This window comes from Plenodomus lingam, assembly GCF_022343315.1.
Source record: "Plenodomus lingam strain CAN1 chromosome Unknown contig_27, whole genome shotgun sequence".
In the NCBI taxonomy this organism is placed as follows: domain Eukaryota; kingdom Fungi; phylum Ascomycota; class Dothideomycetes; order Pleosporales; family Leptosphaeriaceae; genus Plenodomus; species Plenodomus lingam.
In genome coordinates this window covers 622,007-637,374 of record NW_027093942.1, presented here as the reverse complement: position 1 = coordinate 637,374, position 15,368 = coordinate 622,007, and the positions used below count along the sequence as shown (strand labels likewise).

General features: G+C 50.5%; 5 protein-coding genes across 5 annotated transcripts; 1 reads left to right on the top strand and 4 right to left on the bottom strand.

Moving 5' to 3' along the window:
- Positions 1-209: 209 nt before the first annotated feature.
- On the bottom strand, positions 210-2,300 carry IAQ61_007265 (uncharacterized protein). The gene is made up of 4 exons (XM_003840752.2): positions 1,906-2,300; positions 1,281-1,855; positions 765-1,217; positions 210-704 (listed from the first exon to the last, which is right to left on the bottom strand). The coding sequence occupies exons 1-4, from the start codon at positions 2,127-2,129 to the stop codon at positions 367-369; spliced, it is 1,590 nt and encodes a 529-aa protein (XP_003840800.1). The 5' UTR covers positions 2,130-2,300; the 3' UTR covers positions 210-366.
- Positions 2,301-3,484: 1,184 nt separating this feature from the next.
- Positions 3,485-5,031, top strand: IAQ61_007264 (uncharacterized protein; the record flags this gene model as incomplete). Its single annotated transcript, XM_003840753.1, has 4 exons — positions 3,485-3,661; positions 3,716-3,820; positions 3,961-4,182; positions 4,234-5,031. 4 exons carry the CDS (start codon positions 3,485-3,487, stop codon positions 5,029-5,031), a joined length of 1,302 nt encoding a protein of 433 aa, XP_003840801.1.
- Positions 5,032-7,512: 2,481 nt separating this feature from the next.
- Positions 7,513-8,277, bottom strand: SBH1 (Arf guanine nucleotide exchange factor sbh1; the record flags this gene model as incomplete). The annotated part of the gene is made up of 4 exons (XM_066097510.1): positions 7,513-7,547; positions 7,597-7,692; positions 7,793-7,994; positions 8,275-8,277. The coding sequence occupies 4 exons, from the start codon at positions 8,275-8,277 to the stop codon at positions 7,513-7,515; spliced, it is 336 nt and encodes a 111-aa protein (XP_065952552.1).
- A 3,179-nt stretch (positions 8,278-11,456) lies between these two features.
- Positions 11,457-14,039, bottom strand: IAQ61_007262 (uncharacterized protein; the record flags this gene model as incomplete). The annotated part of the gene is made up of 9 exons (XM_066097509.1): positions 11,457-12,148; positions 12,210-12,330; positions 12,391-12,425; positions 12,520-12,660; positions 12,810-12,866; positions 12,921-13,059; positions 13,136-13,203; positions 13,511-13,535; positions 13,899-14,039. The coding sequence occupies 9 exons, from the start codon at positions 14,037-14,039 to the stop codon at positions 11,457-11,459; spliced, it is 1,419 nt and encodes a 472-aa protein (XP_065952551.1).
- A 404-nt stretch (positions 14,040-14,443) lies between these two features.
- IAQ61_007261 (uncharacterized protein) lies at positions 14,444-14,890 on the bottom strand (the record flags this gene model as incomplete). Its single annotated transcript, XM_066097508.1, has 1 exon — positions 14,444-14,890. The coding sequence occupies one exon, from the start codon at positions 14,888-14,890 to the stop codon at positions 14,444-14,446; it is 447 nt and encodes a 148-aa protein (XP_065952550.1).
- Between the last annotated feature and the right edge of the window lie 478 nt (positions 14,891-15,368).

Sequence of the window (15,368 nt, the reverse complement as noted above, 5' to 3'; positions counted from 1 at the left end):
GCGTAGAGGGCTTACCTCTCCTTTAAGATACTAAATACTATTATTAATGCTTATTGTATTCTCCCTTAAGGCTAGCCTATAACACAGTTTAGGATTAGTAAACCCGCCTTACTAGAGCTCTATTTTCTATTAGGCACTTGGCAGTGCGCTAGTAGTGGATTAGAGAATAGGTATTAATCAAGGATATTGATTAGGGGTTAGATTGGCTAATTAGATCAAGATGCTCCGTGATCTAGTTGGTATCCGTTCTGCAACATCAAAACTACGCAAACAAAACAAAATCTCTTTTTCTTCTGTGGCTACTAATACTCGTTCTAGGAACTCCTTTAATCATCGCAGGTCCCAAAGCCAAAATATACCGCACATCTACTGATCCTTGTAACCCTCCGTCAGCACGACAGGACCCTTGTACGCCTTCCTCCCCCGGATAAGATAATCAACCAGGCTCAACACAAACACAACAACAAACATGACGCTAGCCCAGTTGAAAGACTCGAGAGCAACGGGCGTGCCCTCGGGCCAGAAGCACCAAAAGAAAGCGTGTAGGGCGTACAAGACACCACCAATGTTAACGGAGACACCCCAGCGGCCGAGCGACCAGCGGCAGTTTGGGAGAGTTTCCGGGTGCTTGATGCGTCGCCAGAGAACGGAACCGATGCTGAAGACGTAAGTGATCATCAAGGCTACGACATTGAGTGAGATGACTGAACATGTTAGTACAATTGCTTCTTTGTCGAAAGACGGGGAAGATATTGGATACGTACTAGCATTGAAAGCAACATCAGAGCCGATGTTGATAAAGGAGAGTGCAACGGTGATGATGGCAGTCACAGTCACTGCGTTAGCTGGGACCTGAAGCTTTGGGTTGACATGGCCGATCCAGTCACTGAAAGGGAGGCCTCGGTCGCGAGCAAATGCCCATGTTTGACGTGAAGTAGAAAGATTGAACGAGAGGGTTCCAGCGAAAATAAGGACAGTGGGGATAGCGTTGAGCGCTACAACACCGCCAGGGGAAAGGGCCTGGCTGAAAACCCACATGTGAGGGTAGCCGGTTACGTCGTTGAGTGCAGCATCGACATCGGTAATCATGAACATGTAACTGATGAGGAATATGATGCCAAGAAGACCGTTCATGAGGTAGGCTCCAATCATAGCACGGGGGACAGTCTTGCCGGCATCCTTAATCTCCTCCGCCATATGGGCAGCCGAATCGGAACCTGAAACGGAAATATTAGCAATGATGTCACCAAACACGATTATGCATAGATGAGGGTACTTACAAATGCAAGCGTAGATCGCGGATAATTGTCCGACCATTAGGGTGAGGCCCATTGAACTCCAACCACCAGTGTTGGTGAACTGGGTAAAAGTCACTTCGGCGGATGCTCTTGGCGACAGCACCCAGAAGACGATGATAATGGCCAAGAAGCCGAATACATGGACCACCAACATGATGTTTTGGAACATGGGCATAATCCTGGCACCCCAGATGTTGAGGACCCAGACGAGGAAGGTGACGGCAATGACCATGAGGGTTCCTTGCCAGTTGGTGGGAGCATAGTCAGGATACATGACGACGGCCGAGGACTGTATCAAGGTACCGACGAGGAAAGGTCCTGAGGCAGTGCCGGCCTGCCATGAGAGCGTCGACATCCATCCGATGAAGTAACTGAAGGGCTTTTGAACACTAGCAGGAGAGAACTCGGAGACCCAGTGGTATTGGCCTCCAGCAGTAGGCGCCATGCTGGACATCTCAGCTAGCGAGAGCATGACTGTGCTGAAGCCAAACCATGTCCAGACGAAGCTCCAGATGAGACCAGCAGGACCTCCATCAACAAGACCTTGGTAAGTCGCACTGATGGGAGTCAGTCAATCACATGAGAGTATGAAAGAAAGGGTACACACGTCAAGAGGACTTCCCAGCAGCCCTGGAGAATGACAGTAAAGGCCAGTGCAGACAAAGGCCGATAGTTCCTCCTCAGCTCTTGCTGTTTACCCATACGCGACATGTCGGCACGATCCGCTCTTGTATAACCTTGGAGGGAGTCATGATACTCTTCGCCGTCGTCGTCGGGAAGGCTCGAGTTGCCGACGGGCGACAACGAGTGAATCTGCGTCATCTTGTCCATGGCTCTTGTTGGAGAGTGCTGAAAGTGGTAGTGCACTGCAGCTCTGGCTCACGTTGAGACGACAAAAGAAACCAATAGTAAGCACATACAAAATGCAAGGGCGCGCCACGTGTGTTACCGGTACCCAAGGAAAAGGATGGACGATCGGTTCGAAAGAAAGAAACTTCTCTGCATACAAAATGGCTGTGCAGTATTTACATCAAATGGAAAATTCACCTGCTGTTGACCAGCGCCCCTAGCGGCTGCTAACTCGACTTCGCCCCGGCACCATCAGCCACCTATCGCGTCTCGAACGGCCAAGAATTTTGCTGCGACAAACATCGTGCTTCGCTTGTGCACCCAAGAGGAGGGCACAGGAGGAAGCTTTACAGGCGAAGTGTTTGAGTGTTGGTGACTAGGGGCCCACCGGCTTTGATGTGTAACTGGGCGCCACGACGGGCCGCTGCCTATTCCTGGGGCCTCAAGCGGATGGTCCCTTGGCTAGACGCGGGCTGCTCGCTTTCAGATATTGCATCTCATGGAGTCATGGCATGGGTCGAATAGAGAGGTGGGTCTGCTGGGAGAAACACCGAAGTTGTTCCAGATTCTGGAAAATTGTAGGTTGGCCAAACGAGGGGGTTGGGTTGGTGAAGTACTTCCGATCAGAGTGCCTCCTATTAGAAGATCCATATCTCTCACCCATCGATGAGCGCCCGCTGTGTGCCAGGTTGCCCTGCGATGAATGGAATCCTGTGTGTGAGTGAGAAAGTCCATGGTTTTTTTCCACCATTGGTGCCATGGCGGAGTATATTCCTTCACTCTCATGTGCCGCGTGGCGTCGGTAGCTATCCTGCGCTATACAAGTATGGGCCGCTCCTCTCCCGTGCGCACAGTACCTACCGGTAGCCTTAGCAAATGACATTCTGAACCGGACATAGGAAGTAGGATTGTAATGGACACTACGGTTCCGAGGCTTCGTCGCCCTACCGGTACCATTGCCCATGACTGGCCCCGCATAAATGATCCTGCAACTACGACCCGAAAGCGGCGCCCCTCCCTGCGATCTCAGCTTGAATGAGCGAAATACTGTACCGAGGCGTTCTTAGCCGCCCCCTCGCCTACAACATAGTACTGCCAGCCGCAGATGCTCCGTCCGAGCAAGGCCATGTACTACCGGAAAATAGGTGCATCATTGGCCCCCTGGAAGTCCAACTCTACAATCACCGTCAATCATTGGAGAAGACCTACAGTACCTGCAAAGGTTGGAGCCTGCCATATTACCCTGTCGTGACTTGTAGCTTGCTCATGTCTCTTGTACTTTCCATGGCTGTGTCGCTGTCGAACTGTTCACTCTGTCTTCCCGATTAACTCTTCCCATGGCGACGGCCAACCCCCCGCCGTACTCCATCACTGCAGATGATAAACGAGGGCTTCTTGTCGTGACGGGTGCAGTGGTACTCGCATATGTCTGGACATGCTTTCTCATTCGGCTATGGCTACGACAACAAACGAGAGAATGGCGAGCGGACGACTGGGCACTTGCAATCGCCACGGTGAGTGCCAATTGAGTTTATAGCTTTACACACTAGCTGACGCCGGCACAACAGTGCCTCGATACGGCCCAGTCTGCTGTCATATTCCACCTCGTTAATCTTGGATTGGGGGTCTCACTACAAGACTTGCCACAATCACAACTGGATCAGGTTGGAAAGGTACGTACCACACAGTTCTTGCAAAAGAGATCTACCCATGGGGCAACCCCACCTGAGATGTTGAGATCTGAGACTTGTGACGCCCTGCGGATCCATGCAGCCGTACTTTCCTTTAAACCGGCCTTCTGACATTCTTCTAGGAAGGTTTTGTGTCACAACTACTGTACATCTACGTTCTTTACGTATCAAAACTCTCCGTGTTGCTTCTATATCTGCGTCTCTCGCCTGGAGGTGCAAATCGCATCGCATCATGGAGTCTAATTGTAGCCTCGAGTACATGGGCATTGCTATCCACAATTCTCATTGCAACACCATGCAACCCTTTACAGGCTTTTCAACAAGACACAATATGTACAAATAGGGTGAGTGCTTTCAGCGCCCGTTTACCAGGCAACAAAGCTCACCCAAAACAGTGGCCCAAATGGCAAGCCATCGGCGCCCTCGACATTGTCACTGAAATCTTCATCTTCGCAATTGCCTTCCAACTAGTCTGGAGTCTCCAAATGCGCACGAAAGCCAAACTTCTCGTCATCTTCGCCTTTTCCGCTCGACTCCCCGTCATAGGCATCGCAGCTACACGGCTCTACTACCTCTGGCAACGACTCACAGGCCCCAGTTATACCTTTGAATATGTAGTCGCCACGCAGTGGCAAATGGGCTATGCAATCATGTCCTCGACCATCACCGGTATAGGACCCTTTCTTCGCCCTTTCAATAAGGAATACACGACCAGTGACTACAAGCATTCCGCCTACGGCCACAACTCTCAGCGCTCCACTCAACCCGCCATTTCGACCAAAGAGGATTCTACCGCCCTTCGCCCCCGCGCTTCATGGCGCTCGCAAAGCTATCTAATGGACAATCTGCCTTCACGAAACGGGAATAAAACTCCAGAATACTCCCCAGAATCACTCGGTCCCACTGTGCGTCCAACCGATTCCTCCTCCCACGCCTCCGACGATTCAAGATCTACAATCTCCGAACCAGCGCAGGCTTCGCCAACTTCTCAAGTGCCCATTATGCTCACCGCAGACGAGGAGTTTCGTCCTGCAGACCACTTTCGCCGACACGAGGCAGAGGTCTGGGTCGGGAATCGGAGTCTGAGCTTTGGCCCTGGGCATGATCTGCAGCGCAGTAGGTCGGAGAGAATGGTGGTCAATAAGCGGACGGAGTTCAAGGTTGAGGTTGATCAGGCGAGTCGGGTCTCGTAGTAAGTGTAGGAAGGATCCTGAAGGATTGCGCTGGGTCGCATGTAGCGATTATTGTTCGTGCTGATTTTTTATTCATTATATATACCCTTTTTGCCATTCTATTAGTCTACCTGGCGTTCTATAGCTCCTGCTGGACTGGGAGTAAAGCTTGCATAGCACTTAGAGACGACGCTATGAAATGTAAATTACTTTAACTATATCCACTAGGTATGATTTCTTTCACATCCAATTTTTTTCAGATTAAGCTATGCAGTCTGCAAGTCTTTCCGCGTGACACTACTCTGGGACTAAAGTTCTCACTTCAACATAGTCGTTTATTTCACGCTTGATCCGCTCTTATCAAGTAGCATTTGTAATAATATGAGCTGTTCAACTCGCGCAGCCACCATCGAAGATAAAGGTTACCCTTTTTGGTTGTTGGCGCATTTGGAGCGGACACCGTGGCCTAATAACACGACTACGCTTCTGATTCCCAATTCCAATTCCGCTGCATCAAAAGAACCCAATCACGCTCTCATAGCAGACCTACCCTAGACCGATTCCATCTCGTTAGTTTTCAAAAGCAAACACCACACTCCCGCGTCCTAAGGAAAAAGCAAAAAACGCCCTGAAACCGCATGATGCATCATAATCCCACTACATAACGTCACACAGTGACACCACACGATACCCCACGACAACTCAAACCACAAAATCTTCTTTTCTTTGTCATACACAAGTTAAAACAACTGTAATTAAGCAAACATCCCGCGTTTCCTTTTGTCAGACATGCCACCGTACAAGGAATTGTAACCTCAGCAGACAATTATCCGCGCCATACCAAGACGGTGTATTCCAACTTTCTCGCATCTTTTCTTCTGCTTTAGGAAAAAGAGTCTTCTGGAACGGTACGAGTTGTACACAGGATTTGCAGAGTGACGGGTGAGCATGTGCGTTCTACCAGTATAGAAGGTTCTGGGATGGTATCATTGACATGGGGTTTCAGTTATAGTGAGAAGCTATGATGAGAGTAATATATTGGTACCAGCTATTCGATCAAGATGATTCGCTAGTATGTACAAATCCTTGGGTAAGGAGGAGTTCGCACTGTGGAAAGACTACCATGTACACGATGGTAGATGGGCAAGGCTACCTGTAAGTTTTGTACATGATGTGCGTATATACGTTAGGAACAGCGCTTACGGCATCTACCAGCTCTCCACAGTGTAGATCCGGATCAAGACAGGTCGAAGGAAGTAATGTCAGGCTAAATGGCTATTGAACCTAGGTACATGTGTATAATGAGTGGTGAAAACAATGCTACAGAACTCAACCCATGCTTTTGTTCCCTCAACGCACCGATCCAATAAGCCTGATACAGAGGTCAGATTGAATTGACACACCATCTGCCTGCTACAGCGTATCCCTCGCAGAGTATGCACGGTATAAATCCAGTCATCATCAGTCACACTATGTGCAAACAACCAACTCAAGACCTGCTTCGTTGTCAAAATACAACTTCATCGAGGCGCTAAACTCAAGGTACGAGAGTCAAGTACAAGAAAAAAACGCTTCATGGTAAACAAGTAGTCTACACTTCACATTCTCTCTTCCTCTATGCTAATCCAGCATCCAAAAGCGATAGAGAGAAAAAAATTCTTCACTCCACCCAGCCAACTCCGCTCCCACACCAGTGAGCACAATTGATCCACGCCGATCGAAACTCATATCAGCATCGCCAACGCTTCCCTACACACTCGCCCTCAAAAAACAAACCCCAGTAATTGTCCCCATAAAACATTCCTCGATCAGCGTGGAGTAAAAAAGAAGAACCCCCAGCCAACTCAAGTCTCAGGCTGGGACTATGTCATATATCGGACCTATTCTGATATGGCATGTGATTTTCGTTGATTATAAGACATGGCCTATTTTTTACCTACTGTTGCTTAAGCGACGTTCTACGACGTAGACAGTTCCGAGAAGTCAAGATTCAATGATATCGAGACTCGTTATAGCTTCGCATGACACGCGGCCAAGTCATGTAAGTCCGCTCGGGGCTACCCTGGATCTTTATCACCGAGGGACTGTCCGAATTGATCACAACATGACACGACAGCATACTAAAAGGGGAATGTCAAGTATTTGACCACATTACTGCAACTCATGAAAACTCCTCGATGCCATATAGACCAATATAATACAGCATGCGCAAGAAAACGTGCGCCAACCACACAGGCCAAAGGATTGGCGCAGGAACTTTCCTTCTCCTAGGCCACACCAATAGAAATGATAATCAAGGCTCAGCAAGTACGCGACTTTTCCCCTTCCAGTGATCCTGTCGCCAGCGTTGGTCCAGATGAGAACCCAAGGTAGGGAATGAGACGTTCGGGGAACTTTTTTCTACGCAGAGGCCATCGCGTGTAATAAGTATCTTCGTCCCACAGCCGTAGGAAGCTCCGAGGGACCTAAAGTTGGGGAATCGGTAGAAAAATGTGATGGTGCTTATGCGGAGAATCGTCGCATAACCTTGGCAATGACTGGAAAATGATGAGCATGCGAATCGATCTGATGTCTGGTGCTCCTTACCGTGCAAAGCGACGACACTGAAGATGAAGACGACTGAGAGGGTCATGACCACGACTGGGTCGACTTTAAGCCCGGGAGATTCATCAGTGTACAGCCCTGATTTGGGTCAGTAGCTGAGCTTTCCTTGTTTATTCATATTCCGGCTTTGAATGTCGATTGCTGTTTCTCCCAGTAATGCTGATCCGAAAGAACTTACTCAGCATTGTGCTTGAGCTTCCGCCAGCACCAGCTGCTCTTGTGCTGCTTGGTCTCAGGTTCGCAGTCTTCTCCGCGCGATCAGCGGCTGCCTTCCTCCTCATGACAGTAGCTGGGCCACCCGGAGGCTTAGGGGAGGCGGGGCGCGCAGTCGTCGAGCCTGAAGAGGCCTGGTTGGCCGGGGAGTTGGCGCGTGGTGCAGACTGAAGGTGAAGTGTTAGCACAGATAAGGTACCAGGAAGAGACTAAAGGTCTCTTGTAGCGAAGCCGGGTGTGGGAGCGATGCAATGGCGCAACATTGGTTATTGTGAGGCCAGTGAGAAGGCATAGGCATTGCACATCTCTGCAAGAAGGCCATCATTCTAATCTCGCTGTGCCCATGGCGTCGTGACTCCGACTCCTTCCCATGCTGGACTCGAATGTATCGCGTGCTCCCACTTTCCCATTGGCTTTGGTGTTGATGCAGCACGAGTGTGCACTTACCATTGTGACAAGTGACGAGTTGACCGTAGGATATAGACGAGTGCAGTGACGGCGACAATCGTAGTAGTGGTAGGCGAAGAGGGAAGTGTGTCGTCGGCGTTATTTGTTCGTCGGGGTTCCAGCCGTCTAGAGGCCAGAAGTCAGGAGGAGCTGGTAACGCCTACTAACGTTAGCGTTCGCTTGTCACCTACGGCTAGCCTGCACGTGATCCTACTTCAACTCCAACGTTCCATCTCCATGGTCTGAGTCTTGGAGCAGCCCACTCTCGGGTCCATCCTACGCGCATAGTACTACAACTTCTGAAATGCATGCTGCGCGATGCCAGTTTGTTCATCCTATTGTATGGCATGCCTTGGTGTTCTTGGAGTGGGCCTTGAATGGAACCTATCAACATGGTATCTGTTTCGTATCAATGACAGTATTTTTGAGCTTTCCTGTCAATCATTCATCGATATTTGTTTCCAAGGTTCGGACTTTCAGTCAGGCGTATTGAAGTGCGAATGTGCCAGTAGGGAGGGCACAACGCTGTCTCACCTGTGTTGAGAGAGCGTTGAGATTGTGACGAGAAATCCGATTGTGAGCATCTGAGCCATGCTGGCTATAGTACCTCCTCCATGATGCCTTACAAACCAATTCGTCCGATCTCCGCACCTCTTCCCTTGAGGCTATTCCCGGCGCCAAGGCTAGTCAAACTCTATGATTCAAGGACCACATGACTAACACAGCTCATTTATTGCATGCTGTTTGTACTGGTAAGCATAAGAACGTCTTCCGTCTTCCTCATCTTGTTGAGCTTGACGTCAAAGTGTCACGGCACAGTACAGATTCTGGCATAATTATCAGGAGTTAGTACTACATGATGTTTTCCCAACACACTTGGCATGGACTTTTGGCCAAGAATTACTATAGCAGCAATTTGTTCAAGCTATCATAGCAGCATAATCGAGAATCAATACCTGATCGACCGGCCTATAGGATAGCTGCGCTACGAACAAAAAGTAAACAATTAAAGCAGAGCAATCCTTCAAGTGCCACTAACTCCACAGCGATACAGTCAGCGCTAATTAAACAACTCATTTGCTAAAGCCTGCGTTACGCTCCAAATCATGCAATTGGCATCGAGCTAAGAAAAGTATGATATACCATCAAATCTATAGCATACTTCCGGCTCTAACATCCCACCCTCTACTGTCATGGGCTGGCTTCAACTTGTCAAGGAACGAATTCTGTGAGCGCTGATCATGATACTCCCTATCTTACGGCGAGAGGAAGTTGAACCTTGTATTGGTAGAGTGTAGCATACTCATCAAGGGTGTGTGCCTCGAGCCTTGTGCGCACACTTAGGTAGCTCCCGGCTTGGTCATGGCCCGAGCCTTTCACAGTTACAATTTCCATCATTCTACAGGCGTAGAGAAGGGAAAAGGCATTCCCTTTGACTCAAGAGCACAAAGGGTCTATACTTAAATGCTAGCTCAAGATTTCCACATCCCACGGCGAAGAGAGACATCACTTTTTCTTTAAAAAAAATCTACTGATAGATTAGCGAACAGAGACAAAATACAGATTATACCACATCACCATAAGACAGGCGCTATGATATCTTGATGTCAAGTAATGTTCTACCAAAAACACACCATCCGTAATGCATCGCACGCACGCAAAAGAAAGGGGGGAGGGGGGAAAAGTATGGTAAACACCTCTATCCTCCCACAGTAAAAATACCAAGAAAAAACCCAAAATTTGCAATACTACACCGCACCACAGCACCCCTTGCGTCTGTAGTAAAACCCTGATTTTTTGGCTTTACTGTGTGGTTGTATATGATGAACTGCGTGAAACTGCGATTGCGGCGATGTGGAGGATGTCTAGTGTTAGGGGAGTGATGTGATACTAGTATGTCCAAGGAATCAAGTGTGATTGTTGTCAAGTTTTGCTGTAGAATAGTTTTGAGTTTTGTGGTATTGATGTTGGTGTTTGGTAGCTCCTGTACTCTGCCGAGGTGGAATTATGGGTTTTACTGTGATGGAAGAGGGTATAGTGTACTACACTTTACTATGTATACTATACCTATCCTATCTAGTATATCCTATACCTAACCCTAACCCCTTACCCCATAAATATAATCCCCTAAACCCTCCTGTAATCCCCTGCCCACAAACAAACAAAAAACAGCCTAAAAAGCGTGTAAACTATCCATCCTACATCCTACATCTTACAACCCACATCAAAACAAACAAACTTCAAAACTTCAAAACACCAAACTTTAAAGCCTCCCCCCCGAAAAAAAAAATTTCCCTCAAAATAGTAAAGATCCTTTACCTTTTCCCCTTCCAAAACACAACGGCACACGACAGCACACCACACTACACACAACCAAACCACACTACTCCACACCACACCACAATAACCCAAAAAAATAAAAAATAAAATTAACAACCCAAGATTGATATACAAAACCACCCTCTCCATTCCCCCTTCATCAAAAAATAAAATAAATTCTTCAATCGGTAACCCAACCCCTCCTAACCAAACCAAACCTATCCTGTCCCAAAAAACCCAAGAGGAATACACAAACTACCAACAAACAAAAACGCCAGCATTGCCCCAACCCCCCCCCCCCCAACAAGACCCCATTCCCATTTTCCCCATTTCAAAAAACCCCCATTTCAAAAAAACCAAGCCTACAGCAGAGAGAAGGCGGGGAGGGGGTCGGGCGGTTAAAACCAAAAATCTCAATACTAAAACCCCGATTCCAAAAAAAACCAAAGCAAACAAACACACTGTGCACCTTCCTTGTACATGACCTGACCTGACCCGACCTAACCTATAGCAAAACCAACCCCTCTCTTTTTTTTTAATTGGGGACTGCAGTCTCAAAGCAAGCAAACCAGCAAACCAGCGAACCCTCCCAGCCATCGCCCCTGACCCCAAGGCATAACAACAGCATAGAATGAACGAGTTTCCCATTCCGACACCAGGGGTATAAACCTTTGACACTCTTGCTCCTTTGCCCAGTTGGCTCCTTTGAATCAAAGACTGAGACCGAACCACGACATGCCCGAGACACCTATAATGCGAAAACTCCAGATACAAGTGTTGATATATATGTGTGTGTGTGTGTTTGTGTGTCAAGACTGCCATGCCTGATTCATAAAGAAAGAAAAAAAAACACCCCGTTTCTTTTAGCCCCAGACGGAAGCTTGTACACCCTGGTTGGGGGTGTTGCTCCAGGGACCATTGTTCCAAATACCGACGCCCTTGTCGGTAGCCGTCGACGAGGGATTCATAGGAGCAGAGGTGGTCTGCTCACTGGCATTGTACGAGTTATAGCCCAGGGGTGAGGGCAGAGGTGAGGTCGTACGTTTGCTCATGGAAGCATTTGCCGGCTGGTGCAGACTCTGGTTCTGGGGACGAGTGCCGATCGGGGCCACGCCGGAACCATTGTTGGCCTTGGGCCCTGGCACAGGGGGAGAGCCACCCGGTGACGAGTTCGAGGCACGGCTAGATTGCTGAGCATCGAACAGGGCAAAGGCCGGGTTCTGGTTGGAGGAAGGAGAGGAATTGCTATTGGCACGGGCCTCCTGAGCTCCACCTGCAACATCCTTGTCGCCCCGTGGGGGCATTTGGACAGCGGCTTCACCCGACGAGTTGCTCTGGGGCTGCATGCCGAAGGGGTCAAAAGCGAGAGGAGAAGGGCCGCGGCCAGCTTGTGATGTTTGCACGCGGACGTCCTGGCTGGAGGTGGGGTTGTTATTATACAAGGTCGACGTCTCGCCGTACAGGGCACGGTGTTGGCGGGCGATGAGCTCGCGGCGCTCTTCTTCATTCATGGCATTGGGGCTCATGGAGCGGTCCGACTTGGAGCCAGAAACGTCTGTATTACCCTAGTCAACCAACTGTCCTGCTCTATTGCTGCCCGGATTCCGAGTCCTTACTTCTGTGGTATTGCTGCTCCTGATGATAGTTGCGCAGTTCGCGCTCGCGCTGTGCCGCCATCCGTCGCTTTGCCTGGGCCATCTGATCCGCATCGTTGGGTCGTGGCGCATAGCGCTGGTTCTGGTAGAAGCCCTGGGCGTTAGAGGCCGAATGCGATCTGGCGCCGTCGTACTCGCTCACCGAGTGATGGCGCTGGGGACCGCCCATGCGCTGGTCTGTTTGGCATGTTGTTAGCTTAGTGTACCGTGGTGGTGTTTTGAGGCCAGAGAAGAGAGAGAGGGAACAAAAGGGGGGGGGGAGCTGGCGTACCATAGTCAGGGAAGGGTCGAGGGGCCACACCGCCCATCATGGGCATCGACTCGCGACGGCTGTTGCCCAGCGGGGTCGGGGGGAATCCAGGACCAAAGGGCTTTCCGCTTTTGGCGAGGTTTTCGGCGGCGCGGTCGACTTCTACAGAGGCGTTATTAGTCTGAACATGGCACATTACATCTACACGGGCTGGTTTCGTGCCATTCATTGTGCTGGTGTCGGTAGAGATGACAGTGGCACTGACAGTGGCATTGGCTTTGGTGGTGGCTAGGTGTCACTGTGCAACGTACCGTCGAACTGGGAGGCAAATGCAGTCGGCTCGTCTCTGTTGACGGTCGAGCTGGCGCCTGTGTCCATGTGAATGGGTGCACCCCCGCCGTTGTAACCACTGTGTCCGGTACCTGAACGTGAAGGCGGCTGCGACTGTTCCCACGAAGCCTGGCGCCCGGGGGCGGGGGCAGACCACGAAGGCTCGTTGTAGTAGGACATGGTGATACCGAGAGCGAAGGAGCGGCGACCGAGGGACAGCAAACGGCGAGGCTGCTGTCTTTGTGGTGGGTAGGGGACTCGCAACGGGGGAGAGGGGGGAGGGGGGAGGGGAGGGGGAACGGGGAACGGGATGCGGTGCGGTAGAAAGATGGAGGAGGAAGTCGACTTTGGCCGCAGCACCGAGTGATTGCCCAACTAAAACACGACGAATTAGGAAGGAACGGCCAATGGCAGCAGGGCTAAGGGAGAGCGAAAAACGGCCGGGCGGAGCGAAGGCTGCACGGAATGGGGGTGGGAAATGAGGTCGAGTCGGCAGCGGAAAAGTTTTTGGCGGGCCTGGCCTGAGAGCGGAGGAGATGGCCAGACAGACGACGGCGACGACGACGACGACGACGACGACGACCAAGGTGGGCCAGCAAGGGCACCAGGGCCAGCAACTATGTACAGTAGATAGCCAGGTACTGTGCCTTGGCCACCTAAAGGAAGGGGTCGTGCCGCTTACCGAGAATGAGAAATCTAGAGTCGAGCTACTAGGAGGTACTGGTATGGTATCTACAGTTGCTGTGGGTAGGGCATGTGTGTAGGTGGAGGTACACTACTGTACAGACCGACAACACGCCACAGCTTACGGCAGATGGAGAGAAGGGGGAGGGGGACAGGTGTCAAGAAAAGGAGTGACAATGGCAGTGACAGGAACAGTAACAGTAGCAGTAACAGTAGCAGTATCAATAGCAGTGTCAGTCTTGTCGCAGCATGCAGACAATAGTAGACAGACACCGAGAGAGAGAGAGAGAGAGAGGGGCAAGAAAACGTGGGCTTGGGACGGGGACACAGGACGGCGTGCGCGTGCGCGTGTCTTGCTCAGTTGCCCTTCTTCCAGCGAGTCCGACTAGATACAGTTGGCTGGGCAAAGGAGCGACTTTCTCACTCTCGGGAGATATCGCGGGCGGCAGCTGTGGATTCAGCTGACTATTAGAGTATGGATGGGCTTTGTTGTTGGCGAAAGGGGGATGGATTAGCCATGGCGGCATGGCCATGCGGATGGCTCTGCACACGAATCAAGCCATCCTGTCTGGCCCTGGCCTATTGTGCTGGGCCTGGTACAGACAAGACAGACAGACAAGACAGACAGACAAGACAGACAGACAAGACAGACAGACAAGACAGACAGACAAGACAGACAGACAGACAGACAGACAGTCAGACAGACAGACAAGACAGTCAGACAGTCAGACACACAGACAGACAGACACACAGACACAACACAACAACAACACACATGAGTAGTAGGGTAGGGCGTCCTTACAGTACTGTCATGTACTATGGCAAGGTGCTAGGACCTATTCCAGCCTAGCACTGCCTTCTCATCTCCGCTCCCCAAGGTGCCAGACCAGTGACCACACGCGCCCCCGGCTGCTGCACGCAATTAGTTGCATCAAGCGCACCCTCTTTCATCCCGTCTCTTACTCTTAGCAACCCGCTCCCTTTCCTTCTTGTCTGTATTGTACCGGCACTTTGTTCTGCCCATTTCCTCTTCCTTCTTGTCTGTATTGTACCGGCACTTGTTCTGCCCATTTCCTCTTCCTTCTTGTCTGTATTGTACCGGCACTTGTTCTGCCCATTTCCTCTTCCTTCTTGTCTGTATTGTACCGGCACTTGTTCTGCCCATTTCCTCTTCCTTCTTGTCTGTATTGTACCGGCACTTGTTCTGCCCATTTTCACCCCAGGCCCCCTCAACGGCAGTCTCTAGCCACGCAGTAGTATTGGCAGCAGCAGCAGCAGCAGCAGCAGCAACAACAACAACAACAGCAGCAGCAGCATTGTGCATGGGACAGATGACGTTTGCATGGGCACAGCTGCAGGCCCCGTCTCGTGCATGCATATGCGATGTGCAGTACTCTAGTCTCTGCTTGCTCGGCAGCCGTTCGTCGTCGAGTCCGACCGTCTTCCCTCATCATCGATGCAAGACAGACTTCAAGGGGGAAAAAAAACTTCAGTCAACCCCGCGGCCCCGCGGCGCCTCGTCTTCCCGTTCCCACCCACAAAGACCCTTTTTTTTTTTGCCTCCAACCCCTCAGATCGAGTTTTGACCTCCCTTCCGCGGCTTCTCCATGCTATTGTACGGACATGGGCATACGCACCCTGTCTGCTTCATGCCACTCTTTCTTACTCGCGGCCCTTCTCCGCTCTCTACAAACGCTGCAAACCCGCGCTGCGTCTGCGAACTCGGGCGTTCGCAGCCCTACACTACTATGTAGCAGCTACCTTGCCTAACCTAACCTATACGTGCTGCCCCCATCTAGAGTAGGAGTAGGTACAGTACCTTTGTGTAGTATGGTGCCATGGACAGCATGGCCCCA

What these genes read in the sequence shown, in the direction of transcription:
- IAQ61_007265 (XM_003840752.2), bottom strand. Translation starts at nt 2,129, where the DNA reads ATGGACAAGATGACGCAGATTCACTCGTTGTCGCCCGTCGGCAACTCG. An exon ending in TGCTGGGAAGTCCTCTTGAC is followed by an intron (nt 1,856 to 1,905) that starts GTGTGTACCCTT and finishes GACTCCCATCAG; the next exon opens with TGCGACTTACCAAGGTCTTG. An exon ending in CGCGATCTACGCTTGCATTT is followed by an intron (nt 1,218 to 1,280) that starts GTAAGTACCCTC and finishes TTTCCGTTTCAG; the next exon opens with GTTCCGATTCGGCTGCCCAT.